Source organism: Thermobia domestica, chromosome 2, assembly GCF_964235325.1.
Source record: "Thermobia domestica chromosome 2, izTheDome1.hap1.1, whole genome shotgun sequence".
Lineage (NCBI taxonomy): Eukaryota > Metazoa > Arthropoda > Insecta > Zygentoma > Lepismatidae > Thermobia > Thermobia domestica.
This window is the reverse complement of record NC_137455.1, coordinates 356,227,462-356,245,379: the sequence shown is the minus strand read 5'-3', so window position 1 is coordinate 356,245,379 and position 17,918 is coordinate 356,227,462. Positions and strand designations below refer to the sequence as shown.

Here is a 17,918-nt window from a genome sequence, read left to right as displayed (position 1 = left end):
AAACTGTCTTTTAACTGCTGATATTCGTTTGTGAACGAAAAACTCTGTTCCTAGTTCGTGATTTTTACTTCCTTGTCTATAAAAGAACGTAAAATTTCCTGACTTCTGTGTCCCCCTTCCTTCCCATCTAACTTCCTGAATCCTACAGGTCCATCCTATATTTATTTTTCTATCTCACTCGTTACGGATAAAGTCGTCTTCTTATATTGTATGTTTCAAATCTCACATCTATATTACTTTGCTAAGGTCGTGCCAAATTATCAGGCTTGGTCCGAGGCTTCTGGGAATGTGCCTTTACCACAAGATGAGCTCGTTAGCCTCATGCCTGAACTGAAGAACCACTCCTTGTTCTGTCCGCGACTGCTTATTCAAGTATACCTATTTGCAGCTAATGTCTATATCAAGAGGCCTTCTCCTCAATCGGCAACCTGAGGACACGCCGTGCCGTGGTGACAGTAACACACATTACACGGAAGAATTCTATACAATAAAGAAAAATAATTTTAACAATTTTACACACACATACGAGTGCTGTGCGTAATTTACCATAGTCCAAACCTATTTCTTACAGATAAACAATACGTTGATGATATTAGCAAATTGAAAATATAAGTGTAGAAGCTAAAATGAAGACCAAACAAGAGTGGTAATCTCACCTCAAATAATGTTGTAACAACAGCTAACCCATCCTGATACTGAGAAGCATTCTCGAAACTTCCATAACGATTATTATAATGGACGAGATGAATCTCCATAGGATACCTATTAAAATAAACCAGAGCAATGTAAGATTGTAGTTTGTGATACCTTAAAATTTCATTATTGGTATCACAAAAGGTTGAAAACCAGACTAGAATATCTCCGTACATGACTGAAATTCAGGCAATACTGTCTCACTACTACGGGCGACCATGTATCTATTAAGGTTTTAAGAAATAAAATCAATGTAGAAGTGGTGAATCAGTTTAATTACTTGCCGCATTAATAATAATTTACGTATCAATCAAATCGAATCAAAATATAATATATCCATTACCTATTTCCTACATACTTCTAAGTTACGCAACATCACAGTACGGCCACGCGAGAGCAACAGATTTTACATGTCTATATGGTCTAAAATAAACCCTTTTCCAAGTTAGTGTGAAGGACTAAGCTGCGATTGTAATACAAGAATTATATATATGTAAAAAACTGATTATAGGAAGAGGTACCAGAAAGTTAGTGCAATGACCTAGAAGAAATCTACTTTGGACAACTTGACACCATAATGGTATTAGTCCATCTCTACGTGGTCATCGTGTTTAGTGACACATTTCTTCTACCGCGGTTCTTCACTTCTGGCAAGCCCGTTTTGTAAAAGTCTGCAATTTGTAACCACAGTTCAACCTCAGAAACGTCGTAATCCATATTGCCAAAATGATGTTCAATGAGTAGACGATTCATTTCTGAGAAGAGAAAAAAGTCACTTGGTGCTAAGTCCGGTGAGTATGAGGGGTCAGTACTTCGTATCCTAATTCCACTGCCTTCATCATATATACATGGACAGAATGAGTTGGTGCATTGTCTGCCAACAGCAGCACTCCGTTTGTAAGAAATGCAGGACGTTTCTTCTTCATTTCCTCTCTTAACTCAACGAGGAAATGAGAATAATAGATACTAGCAATAGTTTGCGCCTGTGGTAGATAATCTGTCATGATAATCTCTGTACAGTCCCTGAAAATGGAAAGCATAACCTTAAGAGCAATCTTCTGCACTCGTGTCTTTTTTAGAGGTAGGGCAGGAGGGGTGTTTCCATTGTTTGCTTATTTCCTTTTGTTTCTGGGACATAAAGATAAACCCAACTTTCATCCATTGTCTGTCGAAAAACTCCTCTCCATTCACTTTACAGCGTTGCAATATTTCTCTTCCAGCGTCCTCGTGATTACTATTAGGGATGCGCACGAGACAAGATTTGAGGCTGTATCGTCTCGAAAATGTGCTGTAAAAGTGATGTCTTGACTCGAAAAACGTATATTTTTATATTGGAAGAGCTGTGTCTCGACTCGAATTTTCTGAGGAAAATTCTGTCTCGACTCGACTCGTGCGCATCCTAATTACTATTCTGAAAAGGTATGAGCAGGCGTGACACCCACCGTCCTGATATTTTCTGAAGATGCAATTGGTTTTTGAATAATAACCAGGCAGATCCATAACTCGTACTTATTGCACACATGACGCTTTCAATGGTTATCCTCCTGTCTTTCATTATGATCTTCTCAAGTTTTTCCCTTTAAGGTGGCATCGTCAATGAAAGATGGTCTTTCAGATCTAGAGGCGTTCGCGGTCATTACTATGTGTCCAGTTTGGAATTGCCGTTTCCACTTGGATAAGATCTCATAGACTTCTTTAATTTCTTTGTGAATCTGTTTTGCTGATTTCCTCTGAAGATGGAGGAACTTAATCACACTCCATACCTCAAGCTTGTCAATAATCGAACCTACAGTGATTTACATGCTAAAATAAGAAAGAAAAAAAAAGGAGTTGTTCTAACGAGTCCAGAATTTGCATTTCCAAAAATATGTCACTAAGCACGGTGACTACGTAGAGAAGGGCCAAATGCCATCATGGTGTCAAGAGCTCTCCAGAGTGTATTTCTTCTACACATTGTTCGGCGTAAGCTCTAAACTGCAATAAACAAAGCCACGTGAAACTAAATCTCGCTGATTTGCTGTTGTCCTGCCAACGGTTGTATTCCACCGCAAAATAGTTCATATGATTTGATTATTACTTTTACTATGAAGCTTCATATAAAACTGCTATATTATTATAAATTACAAAAAATATAATACGGATTACCTAATAATACTGCATTCGAGTGTGGTTAATGAAACAATAGAAATAAACACTAAGCATGCGCAGTAATTATGGCGCCAACTCAACTGTGGACGGGTGTTCTGCTTTTAAAGTCTGAAAGATGAATCCCGGTTCCTCGAGTGTTGTGGTGAAACACCAAGGCAAACCTTTACTCACTAAGCAACAATTTGTTTACCAGCGAAATTCAAATACTATTTTTTTAATCTTTCGAGTTTTTTTCTTTCTTTTCTGCTGCTCCTGTAAGTATCTGGAGAGCACGAGACAGTATTGTGAAAATGCACGTGTATGATTTGCTCCTCCCCGTGGGGAGTGGGAGTGATACGTTACTAGCCAATCGTAAGCGGAAGAACACAAATATTTTGTTTATCGGAGTTTAGAGCTTACGCTGGACAGGGAATAGGTGATTGCACGAACTTTTTGATACTTCCTTCTATAATCACTTTTATATACATACATAATTCTTGTATTACAACCGCAGTTTACTTCTTCACACTTGAAAATAGTTTATTGCCTACCATACAGGCCTGTATAATCTGTTGCTCTAGCGCGACCGTGCTAGAGTGTTGCGTAACTCAAAAGTATGTGGAAATAAGCAACGGCTATGTTATATTTTGATTCAACTTGATTGACACCTAACATGTTACTAGCGTATGTTCATTGCACTTTGCAGGAAGTATTCAAATCAATCTAAGCACACAAATAGAATACTGCACAAAGTAATAACCATCAGAAGACGAAGAAGCTGCAATAAAGTCTAAGATTAAAATTTTAAAAAGAGAATTGAGAATTTTAATTTTTTTCCATTAAAATCATGTCAAGAAACTTGAGGTCGTATTATATTCAAGATCATACAACATTCAAGCCAATACGGTATTTACTAAATAAGAACAAAATCAATAAAGAAATAAAAATGGCGGGAAGTTCATGATACTAAACCGTGAATAAATATTTTATCGTCACGACTAATATTCAAGAGTAAATAAATGGTTATAGTTTAATGGGGACGAGCCTATTTGTAACCGTTACGTTAAAGCAAATGGCCCACACATACTATACATTTAAAAAAAAATAAATCAAAATAAGACTTGCGAAAACACTAGTTGAAACAAAAGTTTTACAAAATAAGAGGTTACAAATAGCTATAAAATTTAAACACTGCTCGTGAAAAAAAAAAATCCTGAAAGAGTAAGTAACAAAATATATATATAACAAGAAAATAACTCAAAATTAGCAATAATAGTAGCAGAACAGGAACATACTAAAATGAACATGAAATTATTCAGTTTAATGTCTCCTAATCATGCCTGTTAGGTTATGAGCCTGCCTTACTAAAAATAATACAAAATTTACCATTTTCCTTTTGCTTGTTTATTCACCAGTGAAAGGAGATAATGAAATGTAATGGGGCGTTTACACTTGGTCGATTTAGTCGCACGAGTAAATCGATTTAGTCGCACGACTAAATCGACTCGCTGCATTTGCCACTAAATCGAAGCAACTAGGCCGAATCAGATCGATGGATGTGTTCAATTATTTAAACCACAGAAAATAGAACGTCTTTCAATTCAGTTGCCAGTCGATTAGTCGCTTTCGATCAACAAGCGATTAAGTTGAATTCCCGTTTACACGGTCGATTAAGTTGAAAGTGACGTCAATTCAACTGAATCGAACGCAAATCGACTAAGTGTAAACGCCCCATAAGTCACCACAATCATAGATAATGCTATTCTACAACATAAAATATGAACCTGAAGAATGTTCAGTGTTGCCATCCATAGAAATTACAGTGTTGCCAGAAAAACAATTTCCCTAAAATCTAAGTTAAGACAGCGAGTAGAGGAACAAACACAACTGCATTTGGTTACGTATCATATTGTTTTGGTTTCCTGTGAACTACATTTTAAATAATAGATGTATTTAGTTTGTAATAAACAAAATAATTTTAACATACAGTTATTAAAGCTAAATAATAATGTTAATTAAAAAGTAGTTCTCAAGAAACCAAAACAACATGATACGTAATCAAATGCAGTTGAGTTCATTCCTCTACTCGCTGTCTTAACTTAGATTTTAGGGAAATTGTTATTCTGGCAACACTGTTATTTCTATGGTTGGCAACACTGAACATTCTTCAGGTTCACATTTTCTGTTGTAGAATAGCATTATCTATGATTGTGGTAACTTGCATTTCATTATCTCCTTTCACTGATGAATAATCAAGCAAAAGAAAATGGTAAATTTCGTATTATTTTTAGTAAGGCAGACAGATGATTTAGGCAAGTGAATGATGATGGAAGAATTGGTAAAATGAGAACGTAGGAGGAAACAAGAGTATCCCGGAGGAAACCTACGAACACGATTTTTCCACCACAAACTTACTTAACCGGAGATTGAACCAGGAACCCTAAGCACCAGAGGTAAACGCTATACCACTGAGACACCATCCATGTCTCCCAAAATTTTAAAAAGAAAAACCTCAAAGCACGTTAGCTACTCCAATCTCGCAAATAAAACATGAGAATACAGTCACTAAACAATGCCTTATCTCCCACAGCCTGATTAAGATTTTTTAAATAATACTTTTGATAAAGTGGATACTTTCAAATATTTAGGATCAATATTAACAGATGAAAATCATATTCACGAAGAAATTAAATGTCGACTAAAAGCAGGGAATTCGTGTTACTATTCGGTTCAAAATCTCTTGTCGTCGCGAATTCTGTCGAAAAATTTGAAGCTTAAAATATATAAAACGATAATCATGCCTGTTGTTCTGTATGGTTGCGAAACATGGTCACTTACTCAGAGGGAAGAACATAGACTGAAAGTATTTGAGAACAGGATCCTGAGAAGAATATTCGGACCCAAGAGGAACGAGAATGGGGAATGGCGGAAACTTCATAACGAAGAACTACATAGTTTATACGGTTTACCCAACATTGTTAGGGTCGTCAAGTCTAGGAGGCTTAGGTGGGCAGGTCATGTAGCTAGAATGGAAGAAAGTAGAAATGCTTTCAAAGCCTTGACTGGAAGACCCATAGGAAAACGACCATTAGGAAGACCTAGGCGCAGATGGGAGGATAATATTAAGATGGATCTCGCAGAGATAGGAATACAAAGTAGAAACTGGATGCAATTAGCTAAGGATAGAAGTCAGTGGAGAGCTTTTGTGAACGCGGCACTGAACCTGCGGGTTCCATAGGCCATAGAGTTAGTTAGTTAGTTAGTTTAGTTAGTTAGTCTCAAATGGTCTCTTACGTCTGGCTACGACGACACTGCCTTTCTTGCCCTAGGATCTACTATCCAATCCATCAACACTGCTCTACAGTTAGCAATTAACAATTTTCTTCGCTGGTGCGGCAAATGGCAGCTAACGATCAACGCCACAAAAACGCAGGCAATTGTCTTCATTCCACCGAAGCGAACATCAAGAGTCAGAAGAAATCCTAACCACCTTTCACTACAAGTAGACCAAACTCCCATCCAGGCACGATCAACTGTAACTTACTTGGGGCTCACATTCGATAAACATCTCACTTGGAAACAACATCTTCAAACAGTCACAACTAAAGCATACAATAGACTCAACTTATTAAAAAGGCTCACCGGAACGTCCTGGGGACTAAAAGCGAACACAATTCTGAACACATACAAGGCCTTTTTACGGCCTGTGCTGACTTACGGAAACGTTGCATGGATTGCGGCCACCCGCACAATTTATGAAAAGTTATTAGTGTTAGAACGACATGCTTTCCGCATTGCATATCGAGTCAAACTGCCTAGTCCCACAGCAGACTTGTACAACCGAATTCAGTTTCCTACACTTCAGTTTCATCTTGAAACTTTACGTCTCACATACATATGCTCTCGTTATAACACCCAACACCCTTTACTTCTGAATACTATGCACCACTTAGCTCTCCATCCTTCTCCATCTCGATATTGCCGTACACCGCTATCGTTACTCTATACTCTCTACTGCTACACTCTACCTCCTGACGCCTTAGACCAAGAGCTCCTCACAGACTATCAAGTTCATGACCATCTTCCACTCATATTTCCATCATTTTCACGCTGAATCCATCTGCTACTAACAGGACTCCCATTGTCTACTTTGAAGCCTAGAGCAGCCCCTAGGCTAGAATATGACTTCATCTGTAGGACTAACACTTTTAGTGTAGTGATGTGATAGCACGCCTCGCCTCATCCTTCATGCTCATCATTCACACTCTATCTATCACTCACACTCTGCCTCTCACTAAGTACCAGTTCTGTACAATTTTAAATTAACCGCAATTTCCTACCAAATGTTAAGGTTCGAAAAGATCCTTAAGACCTTAGCTATTACTATATTAAAGAACTTCTCTGAGACCGTCAAAAATTCCCTTAAATCTGCTATTTAAACAACACTCTTCCCTAAGAGAGGGCGTAACCCTCTAAAAGGGTGCTAGTCATTATGACTAGCTATAAACGAACGAACGAACGAACAACGTCTGGCTATTCTGGACATTTTACAAGAATATATCGATTACTCAGTGTAGCCATACAGTATCTATTATACAGACGATCAGCGCAACGCACTAAATAGTAAACATATGAGACTTAAGTATCCGATATGCAAGCGAGTCAGGATCACTTCAACTCGGTGGCTAATACGTGACTACGACGTATGAAAATTGCCCAATATAGCTGAGTGGAGCTTACTTTTATTTCCTTGATTTCAATTCGCTTGCCAGTGAGAACGCATCCGTTTGAAGAAAGAGCTACTAAGATCGGACCACGGAAGAGAGTGTTTCAGTGCAACCTACGCCAGTGCAGCGTTCTTGGCTACTGAGTCTACAAGCTTATTTCCTCGAATGTCAAAATGTCCAGGCACCCAGGAGATAATGCTGATACCCAAGAAATTAATATTGTCACGTCCCACGTGCTTGTGTTTACAAACGTTATACACGTTCCCCTATTTATAAACAACATCCACGTGCACCTTTCTATGGAGCACTACAGTTGCAGAAGACGAAGACAGCAGCGACACCAGCAGTCACATGATGACGAGGCAACAGCAGCACCATCGCTACACTGGTACACCTATATAATTGAGAAGATTCCATGGACAGCTATCAGTCTCAGCTGGCCAATCCCTTTTTTAGCTTGCCCGGAGCTCTAGGAGACATTCAACCCAAAGCCCCTAGTTTGATTCGGAACTCTAAGCTTTCTTTTCCTCCCGCTAATCTTGCTCGGAGCTCTGTGTCCCTCTCTCTGCTTGCTTCGGAGCATCGGGGATTCCTAATCCACTCCACCTAGCTTGCTTCGGAGCTCTGTGGATCCTGCCCTAAGCTGCTCATTCCTTGGATCACTTTTCTCTATCTTATATTAGAGAAGTTACATCATTGTAGTATTTCTGTAAAATATTGTTTATGGAGGATCTTTTATAATAAAAATTTGTAGTGGGAGTCGATTCCGAACTATAATTTACTCTACCAAGCTCTACCTATCTCTACATGGGGAGAACATTACTGTGGTTCTAAAAAAATCAATCACATTCTGGCGTATTATTTGTATGGATGTGCAGTTGGGTCGCTGAAGACAATAGGCTGACTGATTTCGAAAATAAAAGTTTGGGCAAAATTTCGTGCCAAGACAAACAAATAAATTGACGAATTTAGACAGCTGCACAATACCAAACTTCAGAATAACTACAAGCAATCGAATTTTCACACTTAAAGATAAACTTTGCTAAAGACAGTAAAAAGGATCAAACGAAACCTACATGTTTGAAAATTAGATGGCCACCGTTGAAGTCACCTTTTTTCGTTAAGATGTTAACGGGTGTCTCCATTAATGAACTCGCCGAGGTAATGATTTGGTTGTCGATGTTTTAGGTGTCGATGATTTCGCTCTTGATGTCTTGGCAGTCGATGATTTTGGTGTCGATGAAATGTACCATCGATGTTAAGTGCCGTCAGTGAAATGGACCGTCGATTTATGCACCATCGATGAAATGCACGACGATGTTATTGAGTCGATGTTTCGGTGTCCATGATTTTATAACGACTCTATAGAAAAGCGTCGTCAACCTGGTTCGTCTTGTAAAATATAAGTTACGAAGCGATAATTACTTTTCTTTATGCAAAAATCAACTCAGATATTCAAAGATTATTAGTCTCACCTTTATTGCTTGATATGTCTTAATATTCTTTTTAAGACCGTAAAATACATAAATTCACTTGACTAGGTCAACACATAACATGTACATAGTCACAACTATCCCATAATAATCTCCTACATATATTAAAAACATTCTTCTTTTCTGTTAATTTAAAATGAACATTCTACTAAGTATATTACATATTTATGAGCACTTTTTGCCCACGGTACAGGTAAATATTATACAAACTAAAGTATTTCGTTATAATTTGGCGTGATAAACATACCACGGGTCGCCTCACATAGGAACTAGGTATATTCAACTGTCAGTGTACAGTTTGCCTTCACAGAGATCCTGCTAAGGATGAGATTTATTATGGGTCAACGTCGGATGTATCCAGTGGTTTGAAATCTGTGCCACAACCTGGAGATGACACTTCCCAGCACATTCAGTCTAAGAGACCTCTGTCTGTGTTTGGCCCCCTTCTAATTGCCGATTATCTTACCTTTCAGGGTCGACGTCACATCCTCATGGTATGTACGTATTAGCAAACGGCATTCAGTCACATCAGTGGCGGATCCAGGGGGGCGATTGCCCTCCCCAGAAGAGGAAATGTTTCTTATTTTATGTATAAATAAAACCCATCCCAGAGTTTGGAGCTCTTAAAAGTAGCTCTAAGTAGCAGTATTACAACCCACCGCCCCCCCCCCCAGTAGTCCGTCCTGGGTCCGCTCCTGAGTCACACTACAGAAAACATCTCTGCACTTCACACAAGCTCTGACTGAAATGAAACGTAATGAAATGTTAGCTGCACAGTACAGGCAATTTGCTATGCAACCTTTACAAAGCACACACGTGCCTGTATGCCGACTTTGTTATGCCTACTGAAGAAGTCACCTGTGATATTGATAGCAATTGCCGCTGTTCTCACACTTCTTATGCATTCATTATCCGGGTTTCCCTATCAATCTATATTTTGGGGCAAAATGTATTATACAAGCATTTGAAAGTGCCTTTTTGCGGCTAGCGTGCGTAGTATGGTACAGCGTTCGAGCTCTGATGGGAGCACTTAGTTCAAATAGATACCTACGTAAAGTTTCGGTGTAGAAAAAGAAAATTACCAACATTGATCTATCAAACAAAGTACTCAATTAGGCAAACGTTAGCTAATACTGACAAAACAAGTTAATCAAACTTACGATTTTCTGTCGATTAGGTGTTCACTTCCAACGAAGTCGGTTGGTCCCCAATGAAAATGTAATTGGTGAAATATAAAATGACCTGAAGATGGCAATGGTCCACCATAAATGTAGGGATTAATTATCCAATTTCCTTGCACCATAACTACAAAGTAACACATAAATAATATCTTAGAATTAATGTCCCGTTAAAATATTGGAATTGTTTGGTTATTTTAAAGAATGCGAGAGATACGTAAAACATAGTTTGTTAGTAATTCAAGCTATTATAAGCATGTTACAGAAAAGCTAAAAAAAGAACAAGGCAATAAAATGATGTAACTGAACCCATGTTTTGAATCGTTCGTGGTTAATCCAGATCAGGAGAAAAGAGGAAAGGAGTATAAACGAGAGGCATGTCTAGGGTAGAGCAAGTAGAGCACGTACCCTGTACGCTAATATTGAAAGGAAATAAAATGTCATGTTGTGCTATTAACTTCTAGGCTTCACACTATTAACTGTATACTTGTCAATGTGTTCAGGTTATTACTTCCACGACTGTCTGGTTCTTCTGTAGAATTCTCTACCTCATCAGCAGTGGCGTAGGGAAGGGATGGGTTCAAGAAGGCCGGGTCCGCTCCCAAAGAGTTCCGACAATGTACTTCGGAACAAACAATGTTAGTAATTTTTTTTCTCGGAACAAACAATTGCTTTTCATGTACTCTATTTCGAAACAAAATATGTAACTAAACAATTCCTAGACAACTTCCGCCTTATGCAGAGTCGTTTTGATGTATGATTAGCGTTATACTAAAGGCCTGACTATTGCAGGAAACACATGTTAGTCGAACTCTTTAGTGTCGCACTAATCGCACGTCAGAACGACTCTGCATAAGGCCCCTTGTGTTCGCCAACGTCGTCTTTATTTAAAAATGTTTGCATTTTGGGAGTATGCAAATCGAGTTTTCCAAGAATCCCTACTGTTCAAATGGAAGAACGGAAAGAGAGTGAGGAGGACCTATATGCATATGGTGACCTTGAAGCTATTGTTCTACTGTTTGTCATAGCAGTATCCACAGTCATAGTAGTTTCACATGTCTTCTTTGACCCAAAGCCAAAGTTTGCAAACTGAGCCAGGAAATACTGAAAAGAATGGGTTTAGGTCAAAACCCCCACAGCCAAAACTCCCACACTCAAGAAATGTCAAAACGCGCACACAATCGGTCATAACTCCCACACAAATGGACAAATCCCCCAAACGCACGAACGGTCAAAACCCCCACACTCAAGAAATGTCAAAACGCCCACACGATCGGTCAAAACTCCCACACAAATGGACAAAACTCCCACACATAGCAACGGTCACAATCCCCACATAAATGGACAAACCCCCCACACAAATGGACAAAACTCCCACATGCAGAAATTGTCACAACTGCCACACAGATGGACAAAACCCCCATACAATCGGACAAATCCCCCACACTGAAAATATCGTGATTGCACGTCTTTGTTGCGGCTCTTTACGACGCCCACTTTAGTGTTTCTGTCATTACAAAACAGTGCAAGAACAATAGTTGCAACATCAGTTTAAGTGGAATAAAAAATGTTATTAAAAAGTACAAAAGCAAGACATACAACCAGGATCATTTCAGAGTGTGAGAGATTTGACCGATTGTGTGGGGGTTTTGTCCATTTATGTGGGGATTGTGACCGTTGCTATGTGTGGCTGTTTTGTCCATTTGTGTGGGAGTTATGACCGTTGGAGGTTATGACCGATTACCAGTGTGGGGGTTATGACCGTTCGTGTATTTGGGAGATTTGTCCATTTGTGTGGGGGTTATGACCGATCGTGTGGGCGTTTTGACATTTCTTGAGTGTGGGGGGTTTTGGCTGTGGGGGTTATGACCGTTCGTGTGTTTGGGAGATTTGTCCATTTGTGTGGGGGTTATGACCGTTTGTGTGGGCGTTTTGACATTTCTTGAGTGTGGGTGTTTTGGCTGTGGGGGTTTTGACCGGTTCCCAAAAGAATCACTTCCTTTCTAATCGTAAAAGGAGGTTCCGAAACAATCTTTACCTTAGTTCAAGGATTAAGAGGGAATGGACGTACTTAATTTGAGCCCAAGAAATCATTGACCTGGATAAAACTAAAACACGTGCTGCCATTTTCTGTTTTGAATCATTTACCGCCGTTCCCAATAGGATTAACTACAGCAGTAATCCTCTGTTTGAAACCACTCGTTCCTAGCCGCAATTGACATCAAAGAAAACGACGATCAATTGATTTCAATAAATGTTTAGGAGCTAGTTTCCTTAACATACAAGGAAGACATAGAAAGAAAGAAAGAAAGAAAGAAAGAAAGAAAGAAAGGAGGGGTAAAAATAAAGGTTTTCCTTTGTTGGTTTGGTTTCAACAAAATTTAAAATATTTGAGGAAAATTGTTAACAGGAGAGGGTTGAAAACAATAGTAAAGACTCGTAGCGTGTGACTATCTCACAGCAATATCTGATGTTTGATAAGTTAGAGCGGTTCAGAAAATTTGCTTGAAATATACGTGTTTAGAGTGTCGAAATAAGAATTTACTTTGCAATTACAAATTGTCGGAATACTTTTACAAAAGTGGTTAAAGCAGAAAAAAGAGATTTGTCTTAATTTCCGCAAGGAAAATGTGCAAAGAAACCAAAAAACAACGGAGAAAAATCTAAACAAGATATTAATTCAGAGAAAGACTCGAGAAACGGTTTGGAAAAGTGGCTAGAACGAAAAAAAAAGACAGTAATGGTGTTAATTTTGGGTAAGAAAATGTGCAAAAACAGCAATCGAGAAATAGCGAAGAAATATCTCAAAAAGGAAGTACTTCAGGGAAAGATGTAGGTAATAATAATAATAATAATAATAATAATAATAATAATAATAATAATAATAATAATAATAATAATAATAATAATAATAATAATAATAATAATAAATTAAACCTTTCGGCGCAACAAACACATATATATATATATATATAAAACACTAATCCCCCCTAAACAAGAATGCTGGCTACGCTACTGCTCATCAGTGCTAACACTCGATTAACTTTGTCTAATCTTGTGATGCATTTGAACTTGGCGGTGTTTATTGTTCACTGAAAGTTCCTCGTCTGTCATATACAGTAATCATTTCAGGAGACAATCCTCCCCCCACGGAGACACGAAATCTTCCAGGACTATATATATATATATATATATATATATATATATATATATATATATCCCATCAGTGGCGAATTTACGATCTTCTTTCGGGGGGCTTTGTTAACTTTCGGGGGGGGGGGGGCTTTGCTAACTTTCGGGGGGGGCTTTGCCTGAAAATGTGAAAATTCTGCAAGATATTTCATATACTTTACTATAGTAAGTAAGATTTCGGGGGAGGGGGGCTTAAGCCCGGAAACCCCACCTAAATATGCCACTGAATCCCATAGTGCTCGATGTAGATTCTCAGTATTTTCGTAATACCGCTTTCGATTCTCGGTGTATTAATATTCTTTTCCTGAGAAAATCTTCTGGAATCATCACTGGTCATACTTAATAGCGTCCAAATGCAGGCACGTAGCCAGGATTTCGTAAAGGTGGGGGGGGGGGGATCCGTAACATGAAATACTGTTATCATCACACGAGGGGCTCGACCGTTCTAAACTATTTTACTGGCAAAATATATTGGTTCGTTTAGCCAAGATTTCGTAATGGGGGGAGGGCTTGATATGAAATACTGTGGTTATCACACCAGGGGCTCGATCAATCTAAACTATTTTACTAGCAATATATATTGGTTTGTTAGGGCAATAAAATGAGGATATGTTAGTAAGTATTTTAATAACAAACTATGAAGATATCTCGAGTAAAAGAATTAAAAAAAGTATTGAAAAAGATTTTACAATAACTACGTTCCTTCCTCTGTTTATTCAAATATAACAATTTTCCTTTCATTATGACCTCAATTATTATAAAAAAAATACATATCCACTATTATAAAAAGTACATATTCAATAATGTCTTGTAAAATATTTTACAACATCTGCATTCCCTTCTCTATAGAATCAAATATTAAGAGAAGTTTCTTTCTACGTAACGTTTTGTTTTCATTATTCCGTCAACTACTGTCTGTTCCAAATGGCAGGTTAAAGGAGCAGTAGAAAACTGTTTCTCAAATAACATGTTTGATGCTGCAGAGAAGCGATGACGAAAAATTATGATAAAAAAATGTCCACACTGTTAAGAGAATGCCACTATGGTTTTGAAGCTTGAAATTTTCCTGACTAGTAGCAGAAATTCTGTGAATTCCGTAACTTGACTTGTCTAGAAATTTCAAAGTCCCTGACATTTCCAGGATATTCCGCTCATTCGTCACCATGTATTGCAAGTAATACAAATCTCCTAACAAGAAAGACTTGCTGCACCGTTTTATTTTTAACGCTGATCCTCTTCTTTTTCTCGTTTCTTTTCTCCTTAATTTTTTCCATTTCTGTTTCGAAAGGGGAGGTTCGGACTCCCCCCTTGGCTACATGCCTACCCAATGATACACAAGAGGCCTATATGATGTGAAAGTATATCTAATCTTGTATTCACTGCGCTGATGCAACCATTCAAACTCACTGTGCTGTCTTTATTATTTCTTGTGTTTGCTCATTTTCCTTTCTTCTGCGGATTCTCGGTGAGGGCAGTCGGTCGGAAAAGTGTAATCTTTCAGGCCAGCCACCCTCATTCACACCAGGCAAATGCCAGGGTGGTACCTAACACATAGGTCCCAGGCCACTTCCTTCCTTCTTTTCCCAATCCTTTCTTCCTTCCCTTTCCCCACATAGTGTCATCGCCAAGGGACGTCATCCCTCATACGTGACGGGCTAAAATGGCCATAGATACTGAAAGCCCAGAAATCTAAAATCCTAAATCCTTCCTTCCGAGGGTATTATCTCTGTTTCGTGATGGGTATACATGCAACAAATCATGACCCATTAATGGTAAAAAAAAAAAAAAGAAAAAAAAAGGGAATCAACGATGCTCTGCATCTCCTTCATTCGCTTAACACAGCTATGATATAAACTGGAAAGTGATTTCTCATAGCTCTAAAATCGGAGTCAAGAACTAGGTAGAGTGCAAGGTTGGAAGTTGTGAAGCAGATTGTATGTAGATTGCAGATTGCAGAAGGGCTTTCAATTCTTCACGTCTTAATAGATGATGAGAGCGAGACCAGTGTAACAAGAAGTGGTTCACAAAAGTCATGTGGATGAGATTTCTCGGGGTTCTCCCATTTCCTCCCACTTTCTTCATTCCACCATTTCATTCATTATCTTCATCATCACCGTCTCCCTTAGTCTCCCCGAGCGTAATCGTAGGACGTTAACGTAAAAAGAAAAGAAAGAATTGACGCAGAACAGTTATACAAAAAGTTCCATGAATTTCAGATTTCTAACTTAGTTATGATCTTTGAACGAGTTACTTACTTCAACTAATTGAGTTCAAAAACTGTTTTAGAATCCTAAGACAGTGGCGTCGCACACTTTTGCGCCCCCCCCCCCCCCGCAAAGTATAGAGAAGGGGCCCTAGTTGTAAAGTCGATAGAAGTAAGATTGAAGTTCTACTTCTTTAAATCTTTATTCATCGCAAGACTTCGGGGGCCCCTATACGTCGGGGCCCCCCGCACTGCTTTGGTTGCGGGGGCAGCTGCTACGCCACTGTCCTAAGATGAAACTTCACGATGCCTTCCTGGATTTAAAGGGTCACAAAGATAATTTTTATGCCGAAAGAGAGTAGAAAACCTAATCTTTAGTCTGAGTCCTTATATAAATGATTTAATCTCTGTCAGAAATGGAATATTGAAGCTGAGAGACGTCAAATAAGAAAGAAAGTTAGTGAGATCTCGAGAGATAGCTAATCACGAAATGCTAAATAAATGAAGGATTCACTAGACCATGTCCTCATGGAAATGGATCAAGGATTCTAGTTGTTGGTTCAAAATGTTTGAATTTCTTCTGGACTTCAACGCTCTATGTTACGGTACTGACCGCAACGACTTAGATAATTGTATAACTATAGGGAAAATCTACAGAAATGATATTGATGCATACCAGTTATATTAAAAGAAATTTGAACTCCAGAATGTTGCTCACAACCCTCACTGTAAAAATGTTAAAGCCTGAAGAGCTTTTCGACTTCATTGTACAGCATCAATATTAGAGTATGTTCCCCAATCTGTGAAATGCGACCCAAATAATGAAAACCATTACTCTTAGATATCGTCCCTCTCGAGACGTAGGGGCGTATCTTTTTTTTTTTTTTTTTTTTTTTTTTTTTTTTTTTTTTTTTTTTTTTTTTACATTTTTCAGGAGAGCGTTTAAAGTTTTTGCAGTATTTCTTCTGTCCATGATTTCTACAGTTTAATTTATCGAAGTAATTCCAACTTGCGTGACTGCAGTAAGGACAACTCTTGTAAAGTAGTATTGTAAGCTTCGAATATTTTAAACATTAACCCCTCACTTTTTGAGGAAAATGAGATACGCCTTTTCGTCGTGTGAAAGAAATCAGTTGCGTGGTACTTCTTCTGAGTTACGCCATCTAGTGGCGTTATGGAACTGATTTCTAACGTAAAGTATGGGCTTTTATTTTAGATTTTTTTGATATGATATAGGAACATTTATTATTTTCATGCTGCTTTACGAGCAAATTTACCCAAAAACAAGAATGCAAAAACCATCAAAATTCTCAAGGAATAAATATCTGAAATTGCAAGTACTGGTTGAATCGTCTGCTTAGTTCTAAATGTTTAATGGTATTTTAAAAATGGAAATCGTGATATTTGTTCCCTTCTTCTTCCATCTTCTTCCACCATTTTTATTGGCCAGTTTTCCCGCTTATCCTTGGAAACAACTCCTGTACTTTCTTTCTTTTCCAAAGCAGTTCTCATTACTTTTTCTGATATATTTAAAGTATTTAAAACGTCTTACATACAGAATCTGATTTCTCTGTTTGAGGAGGAAATAATAATTACTCATTGATCTCCTAGAATCACCTTTCTTGCAAGTCATTTGTTTAGTCTCTTTACGGTTTACGTACTGAACAATGTATTCACGTTGTATTTGAATATTGTCAATTCCGTAGAAATCTTCAAAAAGCTTTCCTCTTTCACTTTCTGGGAACGAATCACATTTCCTACCTAGTTTTGTACAATGGCATCTTTGTTTCAAATTTTTAGCAGGTATAGTTTTTCCCGTTTTAGGACTACCATATTTTATACCATGAATTCTTAGTGATTATACTACTTTCTTCTTATTTTCTTTAATTTCTCTGGGTTGCCATCTTTCTTCTCCCACATTGCCTTCTATTTCAAAGTATTCTTGTCTCTGAGCTGCCTGCTGCGACGGAGGGGTATCTTGGTTTTATTCTTTGTTCGTTCTAGACTATTGTAGTGCTTATGGTCATTTTCACATGGGCCAGGAATTGTGAAATGACGATAGCAAATTAGAGCAGAACATTGTGTGACATGACGCAAAAGCTTCTTCATTGCAGCATCTAACGTCACATCTTGGAAGCTGACATGTAGGTTATCATCACTATCATCACAGCTTGTGAAAATACAATGAAACCTGTCTTTAGCGGAATCGAGCGGGACTTGCAAAAATTTCCGTTAAAGTCAGGTTTCCGCTTAGTGGAGGTAGACCTTTCCTTTCTTAAAAAAAAAAAAAAAAAAAAAAAACATG

General features: G+C 38.1%; 1 protein-coding gene across 3 annotated transcripts in view; it reads right to left on the bottom strand.

Annotated features, from left to right (window-relative positions):
• LOC145678799 (carbonic anhydrase 2-like) overlaps window positions 1-17,918 on the bottom strand; it is a 227,130-nt gene that overhangs the window by 58,260 nt on the left and 150,952 nt on the right. For all 3 annotated transcript variants that reach the window (XM_081749314.1, XM_081749316.1, XM_081749315.1), the window contains 2 exons: window positions 10,201-10,345; window positions 657-762 (listed from right to left, as the gene is read on the bottom strand). In XM_081749314.1, coding sequence (XP_081605440.1) covers window positions 657-762; window positions 10,201-10,345 — 251 coding nt within the window. The remainder of the gene's footprint in view (window positions 1-656; window positions 763-10,200; window positions 10,346-17,918) is intronic.